The sequence below is a fragment of the Bufo bufo genome, chromosome 3 (assembly GCF_905171765.1).
Source record: "Bufo bufo chromosome 3, aBufBuf1.1, whole genome shotgun sequence".
Taxonomy (NCBI): Eukaryota; Metazoa; Chordata; class Amphibia; order Anura; family Bufonidae; genus Bufo; species Bufo bufo.
The window spans coordinates 646,619,899-646,645,070 of record NC_053391.1 but is presented as its reverse complement, the minus strand read 5'-3'; the positions used below and the strand labels follow the sequence as shown (position 1 = coordinate 646,645,070).

At 42.5% G+C, this 25,172-nt stretch overlaps 1 protein-coding gene across 2 annotated transcripts in view; it reads right to left on the bottom strand.

The window, feature by feature from the left end:
- ARHGAP20 (Rho GTPase activating protein 20) overlaps positions 1 to 25,172 on the bottom strand; it is a 127,608-nt gene that overhangs the window by 40,285 nt on the left and 62,151 nt on the right. The window contains exons 5-6 of one of the 2 annotated variants that reach the window (XM_040426247.1): positions 21,236 to 21,277; positions 14,620 to 14,704 (exon numbers count right to left, since the gene is read on the bottom strand). In XM_040426247.1, coding sequence (XP_040282181.1) covers positions 14,620 to 14,704; positions 21,236 to 21,277 — 127 coding nt within the window. The other variant, XM_040426248.1, reaches the window with a different exon arrangement.

The window sequence follows — 25,172 nt, the reverse complement described above, 5'->3', positions numbered from 1 at the left end:
GGGGCGTCATTAGGGTCGGAGGATGCGGCTGCTACCAGCAAGTAGCCGCCCTACTTGCTGGTAGCAAGGTAATTTGCATATTTTAAAAATTGCTTTTTATCAAATTCTACTGAACAAAAATGATTATTTAACTTATGTATGCAGAGCTCGTAGTATAGGGATTATTAATAAACAAAAAAAAAAAAAACGGTTTAGTGGGCTGACAGAAGCCCTTTAAGTGTTTTCTTTCCCTTTTGTATTTTGTTTGGTTATTTTGTGTGTTGCATTTCCCTATCATTTGTATTAAGGCCTGAGGGAGACTCCTGTTCGTCCTTCCTTTTGGAGGAACAGGTTGTCTCACTCCTGACATTAGTACCAGTGTCCTATAGGGTGAGTTAGGACACTAGGTATTCCTGTGTATGAAATCACCTACCTCTGGGGTCTGTTCATACTGGTAGTTAGTCAGGACTTTTATTAGGGTTTTACTAGGAGGTGCCCATCTCCTTTCCCAAATTTCCAGGCCTTATTCCCTGACCCCTTTCCCTCCTATGTTCGGTGTGGTGTTTCCCTCCCACACACAAACGTTACACATGCCCACCATTAGCCCCTAGGAAGAGATAGCTGTCAGCGGGCACTTACCACTTTCCCCTCTGAGAGCAACATACAAACAAAGCTGTCACTTCATTGAGAGATTTCAACAAGAAGACAAATTTTATGTGAGTCATTAAAAGAGGAACAACTACCGATTTCCCTGGGGTCAGACCCTATAGAACCTGTCACCTCCTATCTTTTACTTACAGCAGCCTTGTATTAGATTTTCATAGTCACATGATTCTGTAATTTTGAATGCATGAAAACTGAACTGGGTATATAGAAGAAGTATTTGTTCTACTCAGCTTCTTCTCTAGTGCACTCCCTTACAGTGCAGACAAGGAAATAATGCAAGATTGTGTTGCTAAGCTTCCTCTCTAGTGCACTACCTAGCGGTGTACATAGTAAATATAACTATATATATATATATATATATAGTACAGACCAAAAGTTTGGACACACCTTCTCATTCAAAGAGTTTTCTTTATTTTCATGACTATGAAGGCATCAAAACTATGAATTAACACATGTGGAATTATATACATAACAAACAAGTGTGAAACAACTGAAAATATGTCATATTCTAGGTTCTTCGAAGTAGCCACCTTTTGCTTTGATTACTGCTTTGCACACTCTTGGCATTCTCTTGATGAGCTTCAAGAGGTAGTCCCCTGAAATGGTCTTCCAACTGTCTTGAAGGAGTTCCCAGAGATGCTTAGCACTTGTTGGCCCTTTTGCCTTCACTCTGCGGTCCAGCTCACCCCAAACCATCTCGATTGGGTTCAGGTCCGGTGACTGTGGAGGCCAGGTCTTCTGGCGCAGCACCCCATCACTCTCCTTCATGGTCAAATAGCCCTTACTTTCAAAAATTTCCCAATTTTTCGGCTGACTGACCTTCATTTCTTAAAGTAATGATGGCCACTCGTTTTTCTTTACTTGGCTGCTTTTTTTCTTGCCATAATACAAATTCTAACAGTCTATTCAGTAGGACTATCAGCTGTGTATCCACCTGACTTCTCCTCAATGCAACTGATGGTCCCAACCCCATTTATAAGGCAAGAAATCCCACTTATTAAACCTGACAGGGCACACCTGTGAAGTGAAAACCATTTCAGGGGACTACCTCTTGAAGCTCATCAAGAGAATGCCAAGAGTGTGCAAAGCAGTAATCAAAGCAAAAGGTGGCTACTTTGAAGAACCTAGAATATGACATATTTTCAGTTGTTTCACACTTGTTTGTTATGTATATAATTCCACATGTGTTAATTCATAGTTTTGATGCCTTCATAGTCATGAAAATAAAGAAAACTCTTTGAATGAGAAGGTGTGTCCAAACTTTTGGTCTGTACTGTACATAATCATAACATCCACATACAACTACTGACATGTAAAGTAAATAACACTGATTATCTCATGACAATGGTGTCAAGGCCTGGGATATGTATTGGAATCAGGAAAAATGGGCAAGTGTAAGGATCTAAGCAATTTTCTCAAGGGCCAAATTGTAATGTCTATTTGAGTCAGAGCATCTCCAAAAGGGAAGGTTTTTTGGGGCATTCCTGGTATCCAATAGTTGTTACCTACCAAAAGTGGTTCAAGGAAGGACAACTGGTGAACTGGCCATAAGGTCATGGTCACCCAAGGCTCATTGACATGGCAGCGCTCTTTGCCCGCTGCTGTCCCACCATTAGTAGATCAGTATTCCACTCTGGAGGCTGCAGCCAATGACAGTCTGCTGTGCCTCTTCATCGTTCCCTTAGGGCACGTGCATCTTAAAGGGCCTGTATCCAATTGCTGCTATCTCTGCCATCTGCCAACGGCTGGCCATCTATGGGTATTTAACCCCTTAAGGACTCGGCCCTATTTCACCTTACGGACTTGGCCATTTTTTGCAAATCTGACCAGTGTCACTTTAAGTGCTGATAACTTTAAAACGCTTTGACTTATCCAAGCCATTCTGAGATCGTTTTTTCGTCACATATTGTACTTTATGACACTGGTAAAATGAAGTAAAAAAAAAAATTGATTTTTATTTATAAAAAAATACCAAATTTACCAAAAATTTTAAAATAAATTGCAAATTTCCAAGTTTCAATTTCTCTACTTCTATAATACATAGTAATACCTCCAAAAATAGTTATTACTTTACATTCCCCATATGTCTACTTCATGTTTGGATCATTTTGGGAATGATTTTTTATTTTTGGGGGATGTTACAAGGCTTAGAAGTTTAGAAGCAAATCTTGAAATTTTTCATAAATTTTAAAAAACCAAATTTTTAGGGACCAGTTCAGGTCTGAAGTCACTTTGCGAGGCTTACATAATAGAAACCACCCAAAAATGACCCCATTCTATAAATGACACCCCTCAAGGTATTCAAAACTAATTTTACAAACTTTGTTAACCCTTTAGGTGTTCCACAAGAATTAATGGAAAATAGAGATACAATTTCAAAATTTCACTTCTTTGGCAGATTTTCCATTTTAATATTTTTTTTCCAGTTACAAAGCAAGGGGTAACAGCCAAACCAAACTCAATATTTATGGCCCTGATTCTGTAGTTTACTGAAACACCCCATATGTGGTCGTAAACTGCTGTACGGGCACACGGCAGGGCGCAGAAGGAATGGAATGTCATACGGTTTTTGGAAGGCAGATTTTGCTGGACTGTTTTTTTTGACACCATGTCCCATTTGAAGCCCCCCTGATGCACCCCTAGAGTAGAAACTCCAAAAAAATTACCCCATTTTAGAAACTACGGGATAGGTTGGCAGTATTGTTGGTACTAGTTTAGGGTACATATGATTTTTGGTTGCTCTATATTACACTTTTTGTGAGGTAAGATAACAAGAAATAGCTGTTTTGGCACCGTTTTTATTTTTTGTTATTTACAACATTCATCTGACAGGTTAGATCATGTGATATTTTTATAGACCAGGTCACAGATGCGGCGATACCTAATATGTATACTTTTTTTTATTTATGTAAGTTTTACACAATGATTTCATTTTTGAAGCAAAAAAAATCATGTTTTAGTGTTTCCATAGTCTGAGAGCCATAATTTTTTCAGTTTTTGGGCGATTACCTTGGGTAGGGTATGATTTTTGCGGGATGAGATGACTGTTTTATTGGCACTATTTTGGGGTGCGTGTGACTTTTTGATCGCTTGCTATTACACTTTTTGTGATGTAAGGTGACAATAAATGGTTTATTTAGCACAGTTTTTATTTTACATTTTTTACGGTGTTCATCTGAGGGGTTAGGTCATGTGATATTTTTATAGAGCCGGTCGATACGAATGCGTCGATACCAAATATGTATACTTTTTTTTATTTATGTAAGTTTTACACAATAATATTTTTGAAACAAAAAAAAAATCATGTTTTAGTGTCTCCATATTCTGAGAGCCATAGTTTTTGTTTTTTTTTGGGCGATATTTTTTGCGAGATGAGGTGACGGTTATATTGGTACTATTTTGGTGGGCAAACACCTTTTTGATCGCTTGCTGTTGTACTTTTTGTGATGGAAGGTGACAAAAAAATGGTTTATTTAGCACAGTTTTTATTTTTTACGGTGTTCATCTGAGGGGTTAGGTCATGTGATATGTTTATAGAGTTGGTTGATACGGACGCGGCAATACCTAATATGTATACTTTTTTTCCCCCCCTATTTGTTACCAATTTTTTTTAACTTTAAATTTGGGGAAAATGACGTTTTTGTTTATTTTTACTTGAAACTTTTAATTTTTGGGGGGCAAAACTTTATTTTTTCAACTTTTTTTTCACTTTATTTTTTGTCCCACTTTGGGACTTGAACTTTTGGGGGTCTAATCCTTTACAATGCATTCCAATACTTCTGTATTGGAATGCATTGGCTGTATGAGTAATACTGTGTGTATTACTCATACAGCTTCCGGCCTGTGAGATCCAGGGGGCTGGATCTCACAGGCTCGTCACCGGAAGGCAGTGCAATGCCTTCCTTAGGCATCGCGCTGCCTTCCATGCCATCGGGTCCCCCCCCACAGCCCCATGGGGACCTGATGGCACCGCCGACCACCGCTGCCGCACCAGGCAAAAGCCGCAAACCGCAGGTCTGAATTGACCTGAGGTTTGCGGCGATCGCCGGACCGGGGGGCTGGTGCGGGGGAGGATTTGAGCAGGCACCGTGTTCCGATCACCGCCCGCCGGGCGGGGGTGATCGGAACCATAGATGATGTACCGGTACGTCATGGGTCCTTAAGGACTCGGGAACCATGCCGTACCGGTACGTCATGGGTCCCTAAGGGGTTAAAGGGAACCTGTCACCGGGATTTTGGGTACAGAGCTGAGGACATGGGTTGCTAGATGGCCGCTAGCACATCCGCAATACCCAGTCCCCATAGCTCTGTGTGCCTTTATTGTGTATAAAAACCGATTTGATACATATGCAAATTAACATAGGAGTCATATCTTACTTGTTTGACCAGAGAAGTCATATTTTCAAGCTCTGACTCATCTCAGGTTAATTTGCATATGTATCAAATCGGTTTATTTACACAATAAAAGCACACAGAGCTATGGGGGCTATGGGGTATTGCGGATGTGCTAGTGGTGATCTAGCAACCCATGTCCTCAGCTCTATACCCAAAATCCAGGTGACAGGTTCCCTTTAAGGCACTTTCCCCTAGGAGAGGGTGCCTGAGCTTTAGGTATTTTAGCCTGTCTAGTCCTAGTGAAGGTGTGCTTATCTCTGTCTGACTTCCCTTGTACCCAAACTTGCATGTATACCGTCTCTGATCCTCTGCTGAGTGCCCTGACAACTGCTTATCATATTGACCCTCTGCTGCCTGCCCAGACATCTGACTTGTTTTACGGATACGCACATATTTCTACTGTGTTATGTGCCACTTGTGCAGGGGGTGAAGACTAGGGGCCCACCTTGATCAGGGGCCCACCGGGGGTCTCTCACTTACCCCTGTGGGCCAGTCGAGCCTGCTTAAGGTTGGCGGAGAAGAATACCCTGTCACATATCTGAGCAGGAAGCTTACACCCTCTGAAGAAAACTACAGTATTGTTGAACATGAATGTTTGGCTTCGTGGGTCCTGGAATCACTGAGGTATTACTTGTTGGGCCGACAATTCAGGTTACAGACGATTCCCCATTTGGATGAGGCAAACAAGAGTGAAAACTTAAGAGTCACAAGGTGGTTTATCAAACTACACATTTTACATTTTTGTTTGAACACAGGTCAGACAAACTGCAAGGGAATGCAGATACACACGGCTTGATGGCTAAAGGTGTTCGATCCCAAAGGTTCAAACAAAGGGACAGGGTATGTGAGACAGTGACAGGAAAAGTAATGGAGGATCCTTATATTTCCCCAAGATTCCTCTCATATGTGTACTAGGCTCCAGGAATTATATATCTCTTCCAGGGAAAGTTTTGATGAGATATAAATAATCCAAGAAAGCTGACTACCCCTAGCAAAGAGTTTGCTAAGGGCTTTTGGTAACTCCTACTTTCGGGTCTGGATTTATATGGAATCAGAGGCAGGTTGGTAGTGGGGCCTATCATTCCCTTCTTGGCCAGTACAAGTTTTCTTTGTAACACAAGTCCAGCCCATTACTGCGCTATTAAGGTGTGCACTACAGAGAGAAAACCATCTAAGGAGACAGAAGCTGTGCGGAGAGACTGTTATCATGACTGATGGTTTTTTCAAAGTGGACATTTGCTCTTGTTGCGAGGTAAGACACGCAGGCATGGGATTCAGCCAGTTCCCTCAGGTTCTCCAGATCCAGTTGTTAAAATTACAGCGGTAACTGGAAATAAACTCTTCCATTCCATAGTTTAGCTCCTTAGGCTTTTGTGTGTAGTGTATATATGGTGTATTTATATATGTGTACCATGTATATGGTGTATTTATATATGTGTACCATGTATATGGTGTATTTATGTGTGTTGCATATATATGGTGTATGTATATGTAAACATGCCGTGATGCTGTCTGCTTTTGAGTAGGGAACCTGTTGTTAAAAATTTAAATCCCTCCCCTGAAGACACGTTAATGTAATTTTGTCTGAGTAGTTGGTAGCAAGACACTGGTATAGTCAGAGAAACGTATATGTTTGGTTAGCGCTCGGCTGAGCAGTGGTTGTCTTTTTCGACCTGAATGTAAAGGCTATGGGGAGATTTATCAAATCAGATTCTACCAGAACCAAATTTACCACCATGAAAAGCCTGACATTCCTATATATTATTATATCATCTTCTGTACTACAAGTCCCAGTATAGTGGGCACAGCAAGTCTTATGTAAGAGTCACTGCTGAGCCCTGAGCTTATATGACTGCAAGTAGAAAAGATTAACTGTAATATAAACTGTGACCGGTCATGTAATGTGGGATAATTATCAGCAAAGGTCCTCACCCCAAGCTAAATATAGGTAAGTATCTGTGAAGTAGACAGAAAACGTTAATGCTAATTACATGAGGGGAAAGTAAATCTCTCAGCATGTGTACTGCGGCCTGTACACCACAGAGTTAGGCCTCTTTCACACTAGCGTATTTTTTTTCCGTTTTGCGGGCCTTTTTTTGCGTTCCGTATACGGAACCATTCATTTCAATGGGTCTGCAAAAAAAAAACGGAATGTACTCCGTATGCATTCCGTTTCCGTATTTCCGTTTTTCCATTCTGTTGAAAGATAGAGCATGTCCTATTATTGCCCGCAAATCACGTTCCGTGGCTCCATTCAAGTCAATGGGTCCGCAAAAAAAACGGAACACATACGGAAATGCATCCGTATGTCTTCCGTATCCGTTCCGTTTTTTTCTAAACCATCTATTGAAAATGTTATGCCCAGCCCAATTGTTTCTATGTAATTACTGTATACTGTATATGCCATACGGAAAAAACGGGACGGAAACACAACGGAAACAAAAAAACGGAACAACGGATCCGTGAAAAACGGACCGCAAAACACTGAAATAGCCATACGGTAGTGTGAAAGAGGCCCTAACAAATGGAAACCCATCTGTGGATTTGGTCAGACGAGAGGGGACTGTTCTGAGCTATACGCAGTGATGTACACAGGAGAGAGGTGGTCCCAAAGGTCCGATGTTTACTTCTCCCTTCATGCCCCTTTCCAACAACCATGGGCCAAATCCCTACCTCCTAACAAAGGAGAGAGGAGTCCTGCAAAGGCTCTCACCATCAGGTGGCAGAGCGATAAGGCACGCCAGGGCGCATAGCAGCAGCAAGGTGTGCCCCTATGGTACCTACAGTCTTGTAACCTAGAAGAATAAGCACAAATAAGGGAGATTTATCATCTCCCAGAGTGGGAAAAAGTTGCAAACAACGTGTTTTAGACTTTTTTTTAAAAGTGACAAAGTCTTGATACAAGTGTCATATCTAATCTATATCACCCTTGCCACTTTTCCGAAAAGATAGCAAGGTGAGGATAGGGACACCTGGCGAATTTATCTTCCTTTATGACAGTTTTGTGGCGTAAAAAATAACTGAAAATATACATCAGCTCGGAGCTGATGTAGATTTGACTTTAGGCACATGGACTGCCGGGGGATGCGCCTCATCATAATGTAGGTGCGTCCTCTGGTAGTGCAGGGGATATCATAGAACAGAGTAAGGGCTGTTTCACACGAGCGAGTCCATTGCGGGAATCGCGCTCCGTGTGTGAGTGTGATCCTCCGCTCTGGACTTGCAGGAGCGCACGGCATTATCATGATTTATAATGCTATGTGCCTCTGCTTGACCTTACTTCTACAGAATCACACTGACAGCTTTATGTCACTATGATTCTGTGGAAAAAAGGCCATGCAGAGACACATAGCATTATAAATCATGATAATGCTGTGCGCTCCTGCAAGTCCAGAGCGGAGGATCACACTCACACACGGAGCGCGATTCCCGCAATGGACTCGCTTGTGTGAAACAGCCCTAAGGCTACTTTCACACTCGCGTTTGGTGCGGATCCGCCATGGATCTGCACAGACGGATCCGCTCAGATAATACAACCGCATGCATCCGTTCAGAACGGATCAGTTTGTATTATCTGTAACATTGCCAAGACGGATCCGTCTTGAACACCAATGAAAGTCAATGGAGGACGTATCCGTTTTCTATTGTGCCAGATTGTGTCATAGAAAACGGATCCGTCCCCATTGACTTACCTTGTGTGTCAGAACGGATGTGTTTGGCTCAGTTTCGTCAGACGGGCACCAAAACGCTGTCCGCCTCCAAAGCGGAATGGATACGGAACGGAGGCAAACTGACGCATTCTGAGCGGATCCTTTTCCATTCAGAATGCGTTAGGGCAAAACTGATCCGTTTTGGACCGCTTGTGAGAGCCCTGAACGGATCTCACAAACTGAAAGCTAAAACGCCAGTGTGAAAGTAGCCTAAAACGATAGTCTATGACAGGGATCAGCAACCTCCGGCACTCCAGGTGTTCTGGAACTACAACTCCCAGAGTGCCCCATTCGCTTCTATGGGAGTTAAAAGAACAGCCAAGCATGTTTGCATGCTGGGAGTTGTAGTTTCACAGCAGCTGGAGTGGCGAAGGTTGCTGATCCCTGCTCTATGATAAATCTCCCGCATGACAGTATTACGGTGGTTGCAATCATGGCCTCACACATAGACACAGGGGGAGACATATTGAGACTGTCATTGTGTATGCCGGTCTGAATCTGTGATGCTCCAGCATGAGATCCAGCACAATTATTACGAGGTGCACGCCCACCGTCCACCTCCTCCCTGTCCACTTTTTAGAAAAGTGAACGGAGAACAATTTTGGCTCAAACTGTGATTTGCTACAAAATTTGCAACTATTCTATGCCAGAAAACTGGAACAGAAACTTGATAAATCTTTCCCAATGTGTTTTCAGAGAGTTTGGGAGCTTGTCCTATTACAGATTTTGAAATGACAGATGCAGTATGTTACAGATGGTTGGCCATCTCCTGGATTCTGCAATATCTTTATGGTGCTAAGCATTAAAGGGGTATTCCCATCGGAGACAATGTAGGCATATCGCTACGATATGTTCTCATTGTCTTATAGGTGCGGGTCACACCGCTGGGAATTTTGAATCTATTCAAATAAAATAAAATTTAAAATGTTAAGAGTGGGCGTTCACTGTAAAATAGATCTGTCATAGAATGTGTGCTGCATATAAAGTCTCAGGTCTCTCTCAGTATATTGGTGTAGATGTAGTCATGCGATCTCCCATCAAATTAGGAAAATGTGTTTGAACTACACTCATATACTCACTACATTGACTACTACTCAGACAGTAAATGACTTTGTACTATAAATGATTAGGAACATCAGAATCTGAGCCATGAAAATCTTTGTAGTCGAGGCTAGCTAGTTACAGTATCAGGAATCCAGAACATGAGTCAAGCATATAACGTACTATGAATAATGCGAAGAACATTCCAACGTTGGACATTCATTAGAAGACACAGCTGTATTATTATATACCGTACTTCTATATGCTACCTGAGCATGGAATTCAAGACACGCAAAAACGTATCAATCTTGTCAATATAGTTGTGTGATGGTTATTTAAATGCATGAAATTATCTTGTATTATCAACGAGTCCCCTTATACATTAACAGGTTTATCTATCTATCTATCTATCTATCTATCTATCTATCTATCTGTCCCTGACCTGGTCAGTCAGAGGACCTCCTGTAATGGCAAAACAGAAACTTTATCAGTGCAGCTTATGTAGCTAGTAGGGGTGAAGGACCTGCAATGGTCACATGACTCAGTTTAGAGGTCCTTCACCCAGAAATAATTCCAGCAGCAATCTGGAGGGCAGAACTGCAGAGGAGGCAGAAGATTAAAATACTCTCCTGATACTCTCCCCTCACCTCCAGCATCACCTTTGCTTCGGTCAGTCTGGGAGAGGTCAGAATGGGAATAGTATTGCTGCCAGTGGTGAAGTATGGTTTGGAGGAGAATCCTGCTGGGGGAGGGGTCGGAAGGCAAAGAATGCTGTTGCCAGTGGGGGAGAGGTGTTAAAGGGGTTGGCCACAATACGCATAAAAAAATATAAATAAAGGGTCCAAGATAATAACTAAAGCCACGAGGTATTTGTATCATGAGAGATATACTGTGTACATATAATTTTTCTAATGTGGTCAGCAAAGCATGCTCCCATTGATGAGAGGCTGTGTGGGCGGAGCAGCTTCAAAGTGAAAGTAAAAATCCCAGCATGCATCACAGCAAGCATCTTCGGAGGAGTGATCACATGACATCCCTGGCCAAACAAAACAAATCATGTTTTTTCTGTGTCACCATTTTCTGAAAGCTATACTGTTTCTTTTTTTTTCTGCCAATCATCTTGTGCACAGGGTCATTTTTTGCGGGAAGAGTTGATGTTTTTATTGGTACCATTTTTGGGCACATATGATTTTTGGATCATTCAATATTACTCTTTATGGGTCAAGGTGACCAAAAAAAAATTGGTTGTTTTGACACAGTTTTTATTTTATTGTTTTACGCCATTCACCTAAGGGGCTAGACCATGTGATATTTGTATAGAGCAGGTCGTCGTTACAAATGCAGCGATACCTAAAGTCAGTTTTACAGAATGAAAGCAGTTTCGAAAAAAATTTCATGTTTTAGTGTATCCTTTTTCTGAAAGATATATTTTTTGGGCGATTGTCTTATGTAGGGGCTCATTTTTTGCAGGATGAGATGATGGTTTGATTGGTACTATTTTGTGGTACATACAACTTTTTTGATCACTTTTAATACTTTTTTTGGGAAGTGAGGTGGGAAAAATTTCAATTCCATCATAGTTTTTCTTTTTTTTTTTTTATTGTGTTCACGTGTGGGGAAAGTGATGTCATCCTTTTATAGATCAGGTCGTTACAGACGCGATGATACCAAACATGTGTAGTGTTTGTTTTTTTTTGTTTTTTTTTAATCAATTATTAATGTGTGGCTATAAGAAGAAATTAGATTTATTTATTTTTTTACTTTTTTATCACTTTTTTTTTATTTTTACTTTTTTTGACCCAGACCCACTTGATTCTTCAAGATCCAGTGGGTCTGATGGTTTACAGTACACTACAGTACACTGTATAGTGTACTGCAGTGCATTGTCACTCACAGTAAGCCTGATCAGGCAGGAGCCTGATCAGCTATACCAAGGCAAGTCGGATGCCTGTGAAGGCGTCCGGTTGCTATGGTAACCATCGGGATGCTGCCACAGCAGCGCAGCGCCCATGGGGGAGGGAGCTCCCTTCCTCTGTTAACCCATCAAGCATTGTGCCGCTGCCACAGCACAGCAGTAGCCCGATGGGAGAGGGAGCTCCCTCCATCTCTTAACCCCTTCCATACACCGGTCCCTATGGACCGCAGCATGGAAGGGGTTAAACAGCCGCCATCGGTGCCAACACTGTTGTTGGCTGTTTCAAGCAGAGTGTGAGCTGTATATTATGGCTGACACTCTGCTAACCGCTCGGCCATCCTGAAACAGATCGGGGCAGCGGAAGGGGGGGTCAGCAGCTCTGCTGCCGGCCATTCTGAAATTAGGGGGGCACAACGGGGACTGGAGCCCAAGGGGGGGGGGGGTATATTATATACACACATTTTAGAAGGTTTTGATCCCCACAGTCACAGACTGTGGGGATCAGAATCTTTCAGCCGGCATTAGGATTGTGTGATTGACAAGCCAATCAGAGAGATCGCCGGGGGGCAGACTGGACATGTGCTGCTCTTAGGCAGATTAGGAAAAGCAGCACATGTGCAGTTACAATAAAGGCATGGACGAGCTTTCTCCATGTCGCGTGCAGCCATGGACGAACTGGCTGCACGGCAGAGCGGGGCTCAGGGGGCGTGGCTTACTATAAAAAGATTACCAGACAGATTTTTGAAATAAAGTATATTTGGAATCTCTTTTTTTACCCTGCCTCCAACAATGTTGTGTAAAGTACTGATATAGTGGCCAACCCCTTTAAGTGGGACAATGATGGTTTCAGCTGGAGCAAGGGTTGGAAGATGAACAATGCTGCTTCCAGTGTGGAGGTATGGGAAGGGGGGAATGCTGCTTCTAGTGGAGGAGGGGGTGGAAGGGGGACAATGATTCTGCCAGTTGTGAGAAGTAGGAAGGGGGCAATGAGGCTGCCAGTGGGGGGAGGATGTGAGGGGGAGAAGGATGCTGGCAATTAGGGAGGGGTGGGTAGGGGAACAGTGATGCCAGTGGGAGAAGGGTCGGAAGGGGGACAATGATGCTGTCAGTAGGGGAGGGGTGGAAAGGAGACAATGGGATGGGATGTTACAGGGTTGGCTGCCTGGTGTGAATTGGGCCATTGTGCTTGTATACTGTATTTCCTCAACTGCATTGCTGGATTGGTTAATCTGCTTTGCTTTGTGTATGTGTACCTTATTGTCTAATTATTTATCCGCCTGCTATATATTCAGTGTTCCTGTTCCACCTGTATGCCTGTGCAATTGAGATCTTGTTCTGTCTCCGTAAACTAAAGCCTGCCACGTCCTCCAGTTTAGGAAGAGGAAACGGGGATCTCCTGAAGCAACACTACCTTGATGCACAGAACAGTCTCTATTTAGGAGCCAAACAAAAAAAAGGTATGGCAGCACAACTTTTCACATACAAACAATAAAACTGAAAAATAAGGATCATTCTAACTTAAAGTGGTATTATACCTACTATAAATGAAAAAAATAGAAACTCTTTGCGCAATACAATATTCAGGGCAGTGTAGAAACCAGCTACATATTTTTCATTTATAGTAGGTATAATACCATTTTAAGTTAGAATGATCCTTATTTTTCAGTTTTATTGTTTGTATGTGAAATGTTGTGCTGCCATACCTTTTTTTGTTTGCTTCCTGCATGTTAGCTTTATGGATATGCATCTGCAATTATGAATGTGCTAGTCTAAATTTTCTTGCAGTCTCTATTTAGAACAGAATAATACTTTATATGACATTTTCTGGGCAATGAGTTTCAGGGCTTGGTCTTCTAGTCAGCAAGGAGCTTTAATCTGTCTGTCTATGTAAGCAGCTTCTGCACTGTTGCCTTGTTCTGTTTGTCTGTCTGTGTGCTGACTTCTGCCTGTTTGCCTGCATGGGTCCCTGAAGTCTGAAAGCCTGAGTTCCTGAAGTATATCTGTCTGCCAAAGTTCAGTGCTCCTAGTACTGCTTCAGGCCTGTATTCTGCGTTTGCCTTGGAACTGCATGTACTTTGCCTGTCTCACCTCCGCCTGCTTCTTTCTGTGTGCATTACCCATTTCTCCGGTGCTTTGCACTGGTGTCTCTGACCACCATGGGTTTGCAAGAAGTAGTGGCATGGTGGCTACCCTGCAGAGAAGACAGGTCCCTGTATAGGGATTCCAGGATGAAAACCAAGGGCCCTCCAGGACGACACCCTCATGATTAGCCCAATCTGGTTGGTGGTTTCACCACCATTATCCATAACAGTTTGCACAACAGGGCACCATGAGGCTGCCAAATGGCGAGGTGTGAAAAGGGGACAATGCTGTTGTAATTGGGGAAGAGATGGGAAAGAGGACAGTACTGCTGCCAGTATTTGATGTTTCTAGGAGAATATTTTGGGGGACAATGCTGTTGTAATTGGGGAAGAGATGGGAAAGAGGACAGTACTGCTGCCAGTGGTACTTCACTGTAGTATTTGATGTTTCTAGGAGAATATTTTGTTCTATATTGTGGTATTTACCTCTGCTGGGCAGGTATTTTATGCTGGATTTTGTCCAGCCCTGATCATCTAAATATTCAGTAATCCTTAACCCAGTAACCTTGGTAACTTTTTGGAATATATGCCCAACTCTTCTCATTAGAAAAGATTTCCATTAAAGTGTCCACATTTCTGCCTAGTGCCTACTGTGTAATAAAACATACAAAGATACCAAACACCCATCACTCCACCATAAAGAAACATAGAAAAGAATACATCATGTCCTGAGAAAATGCCTGCAGCGTGATCCTGAGAAATGTTATCCTAACCAGGGTTACACATGTCAAAATAACGAAGTGCAATATAATGTGGCCACCAAAACACTTACATAGGCACAGTTCCCAATATCCTTGGTAATGATCTTCAGAGGGATTACTTTAGGGTGGTCATTTTCCTTTTCTTCTTTGATGTATCTGAAGGTATAAAATATAATAATAAATTCAATAGATGTTTTTGTGAAGAGAGATCAGAAATCCAGTTCTCTTAGATACTGAAGAAGGTCAAAACCTCAAGATAGAGAAATGCGCGAGTCCCACCTCTGGGATCCAGTCCTATTTCAAGAACAAGATCCTGATGTGAATGAACACCACGCATGCATGGCATGCTCTCCATTCACAGCTACGAAAATAGCCAAGCCAATGCTTGGAAGTCACGTAGCATTGAAAAGAGGAAGCCACGAAAGCACGGCATGCTCTCCATTCACACCAGGCCCCATTCTAGAGACAGAGGTGGAACCCACAGTTATTGGACATTTTTGTCAGTACAATATCCAAGTAGGAATGCTCATTTAAATTAAGAGGGGTAGAAATAGGGGGTGCAGAGGCAACCTGAGGGGCCTGTCTACCAAATAAGAAGACACCAATATTATGAAGGGTACATTGTATGCCTGCAGCTGTCACATGCCCATGTCATCCTTCACTGGTGGCCATGATACAGAGACTGGTGGAGGACCCAGGAAGCATGGGAGCGGAGCAGGATCAGCAAGGTATTCCTCAGTTAGATTTTTTTAAATCATTCTGAGGTGTTAGCCATATGTAAAAAAACAAATAAAAGCAGCCAAACTAGAGACCGAGAGATTAATTGTTAAAGAGAGTTAAACTAACCCTAAAATGTTCTTCAATTATATAAATGGTAAAAAGTATAAATCTGAAGGTGTCGGCCCTTTACAGAGTAATGTAGGGTAAGTCGCAGAGAGCGACGAGGAGAAAGCAAAGCTATGAAATATTTTTTTCTCCACTGTATTCACTGAGGAAAATAAAACGTCAGATGAAATGCAGAATGTAAAAATAAATTCGCCATTAAAAGTGTCCTGTCTGACCCAGGAAGAAGTACAGCGGCGTCTTAAAAAGATTAAAATAGACAAATCGCCAGGACCGGATGGCATACACCCCCGTATCCTAAGGGAATTAAGTAATGTCATAGCCAGACCCTTATTTCTGATATTTGCAGATTCTATACTGACAGGGAATGTCCCACAGGATTGGCGCATGGCAAATGTGGTGCCAATATTCAAAAAGGGTCCAAAAACAGAGCCCGGAAACTATAGGCCGATAAGTTTAACATCCGTCGTGGGTAAACTGTTTGAAGGTTTTGTAAGAGATGCTATCTTGGAGTATCTTAATGAAAATAAGGAAACAACCAAATAACGCCATATCAGCATGGCTTCGTGAGGGATCGGTAATGTCAAACTAATTTAATCAGTTTCTATGAGGAGGTAAGTTCTAGACTTGACAGCGGTGAATCAATGGATGTCGTGTATCTGGACTTCTCCAACGCATTTGACACTGTACCCCATAAAAGGTTAGTATATAAAATGAGAATGCTTGGACTGGGAGAAAATGTCTGTAAGTGGGTAAGTAACTGGCTCAATGATAGAAAACAGATGGTGGTTATTAACGGTACATACTCAGATTGGGTCACTGTCACTAGTGGAGTACCTCAGAGTCAGTATTGGGCCCTATTCTCTTCAATATATTTATTAATGATCTTGTAGAAGGCTTGCATAGTAATGTATCAATTTAAAGTAATTAACACGGAAGAGGACAGTATACTACTACAGAGGGATCTAGATAGATTGGAGGCTTGGGCAGATAAGCGGCAGATGAGGTTTAACACTGACAAATGTAAGGTTATGCACATGGGAAGGAATAATGCAAGTCACCCGTACATACTAAATGGTAAAATACTCGGTAACACTGACATGGAAAAGGACAGGAATTTTAGTGAACAGCAAACTAAGCTGCAAAAACCAGTGTCAGGCAGACATAGCAGAGCTGGAGAGCGTTCAGAGGAGGGCAACTAAAGTAATAACTGGAATGGGGCAACTACAGTACCCTGAAAGATTATCAACATTAGGGTTATTCACTTTAGAAAAAAGACGACTGAGGGGAGATCTAATTACTATGTATAAATATATCAGGGGTCAGTACAGAGATCTATCCCATCAGCTATTTATCCCCAGGACTGTGACTGTGACGAGGGGACATCCTCTGCGTCTGGAGGAAAGAAGGTTTGTACACAAACATAGAAGAGGATTCTTTACGGTAAGAGCAGTGAGACTATGGAGCTCTCTGCCTGAGGAGGTGGTGATGGTGAGTACAATAAAGGAATTCAAGAGGGGCCTGGACGTATTTCTGGAGTGTAATAATATTACAGGCTATAGCTACTAGAGAGGGGTCGTTGATCCAGGGAGTTATTCTGATTGGAGTCGGGAAGGAATTTTTTTCCCCTTAAGTGGGGAAAATTAGATTCTACATCACAGTTTTTTTTTTTGCCTTCCTCTGGCCAAACTGGATGGACAAATGTATTTTTTCGACCTTATAAACTATGTTACTATTTTAAGGGGCTAGACAACCCCTTTAATCGTTGTAGAGGGAAGATCCATTAAATTGACATTCGATAATCCTTTACCTGTCTGTATTTCTGTGTTCATGAAGTGTTCTGCAACTTTTAAATATACATTGAGCCTTATTCATCAAAACTATCACTCCTTTTTTGACCATTCTCAAGATCACAGCTTGGTGTGAACAAGAACATTATATACGGAGACCTAACACTTTTCACTGCTGAGGGTAAGGCTCATAATGATGGATTTTAACAGAATAGATGGCCCGCCACTGAGTTATAATAAGGTCTGTTGGGGTTCTGATGTTTTGGCACCAAGAATAATGCTGTAAGGAACTACAGAAGGAGATTTAAAGGGATTGGCCACCCTTTTGGAGGAGTGAGAGGGCTGGCAAACACCATCCTGAGCAGCCCTGCAATGGGAAGCATGCTTACCTTCTCACTGGCACTGGTTGCTGGCTCCTTCGCTCCTTGGCCTTGACTCCCTACTGTCAAAATCTGCTTTGATACCGCTGCAGCCAATTGCTGGCTGCAGTGGTGACCCGCTCCACTTGTGTCATGTCAATTGGTCAAGTGAGCAGGTCACTTCTGCAGCCAATCACGGATGTTGATAGCTGGAAGGTGTGAGTACCATCGCAGCCAACACCAGGGAGCAAAGGGGCCAGGCAAGGGCGGACTCGCCATAAACCCTACATTGAAATTTCCCGGGGGGCTGATACCCAGGGGGCCACTGCCAGCTGGGTACATAACGATCTGATCTTCTCAGCATTAATTAAGGATGCAGCCACAGGACAGTGATACAATTAAATACTGTGGCGGGGGCAGCAACATTTTCTTCTGCATTGTGGTATTTGGCTCTGTTGGGGAGGTATTTTGTGCTGCACTATGGTATTGCTTGCCCCGCCGACTTCTGTTGTCCCTGCCTAGTTGTGTTGCCCCACCTTCTGCTCAATTTGGACCCACCAAAAACATGGGGCCACTTTTAGTTTTTTTTTTCAGGGCTATTTAAAGTTCTCAGTCCACCCAGTGGTGGGGAGCAGGTAAGAGTCCTCCTTCCATTTGCAGGTCTGCCCGGGAAGGAGTTTTTATTTGCACATATATGTAATGTTTAATGGCACATATTTATTTTCATCTTACTATAATTTTTGATACTATAATCTTTCATAGTCCTTTCGACAATTATTTTTCTCAATGTCCGCATTTTGCTTAGGAATAAAGCAGCAGATATTGCCCATACACATGACGAAAATAGAAGAAAAAAAAAGGCCTACTTTGCAATTTCAATTTCAATTTGTAGGGAAAATGAGAAACTGATACTCTTCGTTTTGACACAACAATAAAAATGTGGATTTCAGTTTTTCAACCCAAACACCACAAATTCCCCAGACTGTAAATGTAGCCAAAAAGACCACAGGAATCTCACACAGGCCGACTGTCCAACAAGGATCCCCACATCACAATAAAGGCATCCATCATCTGCCTGACATGAAACATTTGTTCTTCAGATATCATTTATCCCCAGCACAGAGGAACAGATTGTTATTATAAACTACAACATGAAGTACATCACTATTTGTCTAGTGAAATTGTAGAAAATAAATGCGGCCGGGGTGGGTCCTTATTTAAAGGTTAAGTGTCCTTTCAGGTAATTTTTATGTAACTGAGCAGGTTAGATGTTAGCCCAGCAGTTAAATAAGACAGTAAATCACTTACAAACCAGCAGCAGTCTCTCTGTCAGTCTCTCTGCCTCTGCCTGTCTCTAGCATCCCCTCTGTTCTTATCCCCCCCCCCCCTCGTCATAGACTTCTATGCAATCTGATCGTTCAGAGAGCAGGCAGCTCATGAAGATAGATCTGAGCAGCGAACTAAGAATTTCTGAAGAGGTGAGGGAGCAGGAGAGGAGCCTGATAAGAGGAGAAGGAGCATCTTTCTTTGATAAGATACAGTATATTACAATGTTTCTTATAGTCGCCTGTACAATTCATTTATGAGAAAAAATAGAAACAATAATTACTATTTAAGATATTCTTGGGCCAGACAGAAGGTCACATACATAAACCCTCAACTCCCAACCAAAACATGTCAAATGTAGTGACTTAAGTGTGATTGAAGATATTGTGCCCATGACAACACCCCTTGACCCTCTTCTCTAGTCGCTCAGTATTATTATGGGGAGACTCCTAGCAACCAGTCAGATCTCACTTTACATTTAGTTTTCTGCAAAGTTAAGGGCACATTTATTAAGCCCTGCGTTTTAGACGCCGGTCTTAATAAAACCCTGCACTGGCGGTGGATCACTGAAGATATGTAGAGGTGCCGGCCTTCAGTGGATCCAGCGCCGCTTCTAAATATAAAACAGCTTCCTTGCTGTCGTACACTTAGGCCTCCTGCACACGAACGTGTGCGCCCCGTTGTCATATTGCGGACCGCATTTGCGAATCCGCAGTACACGGGTGCCGTTCCGTGGGCATTCCGCATCACGGATGCAGACTCATTCACTTCAATGGGTCCGCAAATCCGGAGATGCGGAATGGTGCGGGACGGAAGCACGGAACTGAACCCTACTGGAGCACTACGGAGTGCTTCCGTGGGGTTTCGTCCCGTACTTCCGTTCTGCAAAAAGATAGAACATGTCCTATCTTTTTGCGGAATGGCTGGATCGCGGACCCATTAAAGTGAGAGGGTCCGCGATCCACTGCGGCTGCCCCACGGACGGTGTTCGTGCATTGCGGCCCGCAATTTGCGGGCTGCAGCATGACCACGGGGCGCACAGGTTCGTGTGCAGGAGGCCTCAGACCATTTTCTACATCTAAAACAGGCGTTGAAAAATGGTAAATGAGACGGGTCTGCCGTCCCGTCCCCTTTCCCGCCATGACCACTTTTTTAAACCGGACGTGAGCAGGGAAAAGTCGCAGATTGTGGCGCAAAGAAATTCACGGCGCAATCTGTGCCAGAAATACACCTAATATAGGCGTATTTCTGTTTCATAAATGACCCCCTCCAGTTTTGTGCTATGAGGTTCAGAGTCCCTACGATAAATGTGAGCTGCCAGTGCCCATAGACCTAACTTGTTGATATGGGGGCACAGGTGTGGACATTTTTCTTACCGACGGTGTGTGATTTCATCCTCTGCTCTAACTTTTAACAACTTTTTACAACATGTATTGTGACAGCAAATTGTGGGACATGTTGGATTTTGACCCTTTCATTCCTTTGTTTCTCTGGAGATAAGCGGCACTGGGGCTGTATGGCATATCATTGTAAATCTTTGAAGATGAATTATGCAGCACATTATGGAGGCCTCTATAGAAATAACGCAATCCCTTGGCACAAAGTTTCACTATACAGGGAGTTTAAAGGGGTCGTCTCACTTCAGCTAATTACATTTATCATGTAGAAAGTTAATACAAGGCACTTACTAATGTATTGGTATTATCCATATTACTTCCTTTGCTTGCTGGATTAATTCTTCCATCACATTATACACTGCCCATTTTCGGGGGTTATGACCACCACTATAGCGCAGATACAAGGTGGCTGGGACGGGAGCTGCTGTGCATGTGTGCCTATGTGCGCTCCCCCGGTTTCAGGCACGAGAGAGGCCGGTGCGAGCCCGACCACTGCTGGATTACAGAGTGGTCATAAGCCCTGTATATAAGTAGTGTATAATGTGATAGAAAAATTAATCCAGCCAGCAAAGGAAGCAATATGGACAATCACAATACATTAGTAAGTGCCTTGTATTAACTTTCCCTACATGATAAATGCCATTTGCTGAAGTGACACAACCCCTTTAATCCTAAGCAATACCTTACCTACTCAACAGAGGCCTTTAATATAATCTGTTGTTCACTGTTATCAGCCATTTTAGACCAGGGAGAGACTGAGTGTTCTCCAGTGGGATAACTGGGAAAATCCCAGTATCCATGATTACCTTTTCCTCGCCAAAGCTAATAACCTCTGGCAACATTTATATACATATATGTGATTGATGCTAGCAGCTCTTTTTAGATGCCAGAGATGTTCATTTTAGGATTCCTAGGAAAAAATCTAGAAGTTATAACATAAAATGAACAAAGAGATAAAAAAGATCTTCCTACCTTTCGAATAGCCTGAGCCATCTGTCCTTCTCTTCTGGGGTGCTTTAAAGAAAGAAGAAAGCAATGTGTATGAGGTTACTGAATAGTACTACAACACAACAGGTCAAGAACCAGTATTGAAAACTAGGTAGACATGTCAGTGGTGGCCAGTCTTCTACTGAGAACATGATGTCTACTGCGCTTTCCTAGCTCCAAGCCTAATAATATACCCCATAGAATTACTGGGGATCTATTTGTTTGTATATATACAGTATATATAGGGAATCCCTTAAATAGTCATTGTCCTTTTATACAATTTCATTTAATTTAATAGAGAATGGTGTAATTAATTCTAAATCACTTCATTTAAAAGATATGCCTGCATACACCTGAAAGAAATCTGTACAGTCATGGCCACTAGAGGTCTCACTCCCACCTAATCTGCAGTCCACTGCCTGTTATCAGGCAAGATCCGTCCCTGGTAACATAGAAGATGTCTCACAGGATGTGGGGGCCTGTCACGGCTAGCTGAGATCCTGAGCCTGATAAAACAACTGCTTCTACACTGCTCCGGAATATCACAGGAGCCTCCTGCCTGTCTGTAAGTGTAATATCTCGCTCCTTATCTGGTATGTGAGCTCCGGAGCTGAAAACAAACAGTGGGAAGTAAGGGAAACAAAATCACAGCACTGCAGTACTTGCAGATTCCACAGAAGGGAGACACCACCTGCTTGTGAGAGAAATGCATCTAGCTGTGCATGTAGGTGTGATCTCTCCCTACTTATCTGTTACGTGAGCTACAGAGCTGAAAACAAACATAGTGGGAAGTAAGGGAAACAAAACCACAGCACTACAGTACTTGCAGATTCCACAAAAGGTAGATGCCCCCTGCTTGTGAGAGAAATGCATCTAGCTGTGAAGCTGAAGAGGGTAATAGTTAGGCTGAAAAAGACATTAGGGAAGCCAAAAAAAACAAAACAATTCCTTCACAGTTATGATTGTATAAAGAAGCCCACTCTTATGAAAACTTTTTCTAAAAACTCTGGGGGCGATCCATCAAGCTCCCACCCACATTCAGTTGCCTCAGTATGTGTGGCCGTTACCTTACAATCTTTTTCTCACTAGTGGTTTAAATATCTGTACTTTATAATTATTCTGCTCTTGCTATAACAGAAAGCTGCCTGAACCAATGATGAGAAGGTAGGCGTGTCTCAGACTACTTCAGACTCCTTGCAGACACTGGAGCTGAGATAAAAAAGCAGCCAAGGAGGTCATAACTGAAGGGTCACTTTTTAAATAGTACTTCTTAAATAAGAGCTGTCCACTCTCCTGACATCTCTTTTAATATAAATGTGCATTCTTTCTAAAATAACATATTTGGAGTATGGTATTCCTCCTGGATATGAACTTGAGACCTGGACAATACCATTCCCCTTGTCAATAGAGAATAGAGTGTGACCCTACACAATTAGACTGGTGTCATTGACTGGGCACTATCAGGGTGTGTAGAGACATGACCCATATACTGGGGAAATGGTAAAAAAAAATTGTCAATGTATTCATACATTTCTAAAAAGAATAACAGAGGGGCGGCACAGAGTTTTACCAGTAATTTGTCATTATTACTTACAAGCCTCCCTGTACATCAAATTTAAATGTGGTCATGAAAGCAAATTAAAATTCTATTTCCAAATCTGCCTACAGTCCTGTAGTCTTCCAAAAGGCTGCTGTCTGTCTAAAACTAGACCAGGCCAAAAACTAAAAGCGAGAGGGTCAATGTAACGACTGCTCTGACAACCAAGGACACCTTCTTCGTACTTAAAGGGGTTGTCTCAAGAAGAGAACCCCTATATAGATTGAAACTGGCCAGAAAGGGGGGGGGGGGGGGGTGGTCTTTTAAATAAATATAATACATTTTCAACTGCTCTGGCACACGGAGGGAGGTCTCGAGCAGGAGATCCCCTTTAGGACATCCATATTATGGAAAGGAGTTGTGAGGATGATACATTACAAACAGTTTAGCATCTATCAGTGAATTTATTTTCAGCAAGATCCTGTATGTATTCACATGTCCTGATGGAAAGGGTCTAGTCGGAGAAGCCCAGCAGAAGCAGCAGGCTGTACCTTTTAACACCGCCCTATAACTGGAAGGAGATCAGCGCTCTTTACTGTGTTATTTCAGGAAACAATCTTCTCCTGCCAGTTTTCCAGCTACAAGAAAGGACTCTCGATAAACATTTGGATTTTATCACATATGTTCCTTAGCAGGTGTTCTTGGCAATCAATCTTTTTCTAAAATTGCTCTCTGGGTATTTAGTGAGCTGTACCGCTGTGCATATTATAAAAGTGCATATTGAAGAGAAGCCATAGGAGAATACCGCAGTATGTATATGGCAGCATTATACCTTTTGTCATTTACAGCAATAGCCGGGTTCTCGCATTGGGTCTATGTTCAAAAACTTTTCCAGCTGCGGGGTCATTTTTGACCTTTACAGAATCATCATTTCTTCTCCTCATGAAGGAAATACTTGACCAATTATGACGGCAGTATGGCATATTGCTGCACTGAGGTTCCTATTAAGGAATATATGGCACTGCGTCACAGTCATGGTACAGTATCGTATGGTATTGTTATTGCATTGAAGTCTTATTTCGCCTGTGTGTGGCACTGTTATATGGGCGCCATAGATATAGCATTTATAGATAGGTATTTCTTTATTTCTATGACAGTACAACAACGGGGAGAGGGTGTCTACAGAAGGGAGAGAACTATAGCTAGAGGGGATAATTAAAGGGGATGTCTTAACAGAGACAAGCCCTTCCAGATACCAGCTGCCGTGGCTCTCAACACCTTTGGCAATCTGTTGGTTTTTCTGGGAAGTTCTTGCTCAACTCAACAACATTCCTGAAGAAGAGCAGGGGACTGCTCTCTATGAAAGGGTCTGTCTTCATGAGACTGCCTCTTTAAGGCCCACCATGGAGTTTTATGTACAATTCTGGGCTCCTGTGAACAAAACAGACATAGCAGAGCTGGAAAGGGTTCAGAGGAAATCAACTAAAGCTTGTTTGCATGCTCGTTTGACTGACAGCTATCTCTTCCAATCAGTTGGGCCAGGCGTGCATGTGCCGTGAATGGAGAGACGGCTCTAGTGGTTTACAGTTTATCTCCCTAAGAAAATAAGGATCAGGCATGTTGAAATCCAACAACCCAATCCTTTTCTCCCACAACATCATTGGCATTACACATTACACAGATAGATGGTTGCCCGGTCCCACCAAAATCAGAAGACATTTATGAAATGTGTAATAGGAAAATTTGCAGAGAAGAGACTTTGGAAATTTAACTGGATTGACTTTTGCCTGGAAAATGGTATCTGGTTGCCTTCCTGGAACTCCTGGATCAATAGTTGGAACGTAAAAGGCAACACCAGGATCCAGTAGACGAGATGATGTGATATGGAAGCCCTTTTCTCCTGATAAAATCATCATGAGTAGGTGCTACAACTGCTTAGTGAGGGGCAGCCAGAATCCAAGGAACTCAAGAACACAGGTCCGAGTATTGTAATTACTTCAGAAGGTCTTTTTCTTCTACCTCAATTTGGAACCCAGATGCACCATATTGTGATTCTTTAGCTCCATGACCTCCATTATGTCCCGAAGGGTAGTCGAAATCGTTGCAGACTTCCTTCTGATAATTATTTTTCAAAGGAATTGCCCATGATTAGTAAAACATGGCTGCTTTCTTTCAAAAACAGCACCGCTCCTTTTCACAGACTGTGTATGGTATTTCAGTTCAGCCCAAACCTCTTCAATGTAGTTGAGGTGCAGTATGAGACAGGTATGAAGCTATCTATCTGAAGAAAGCAGCCATGTTTCTCTAAGGCTACACGCACACGACCATATCCGTTTTACAGTTCGCATATCACGGATGCGCTAATCGCGGATACCTTCTGTGAGC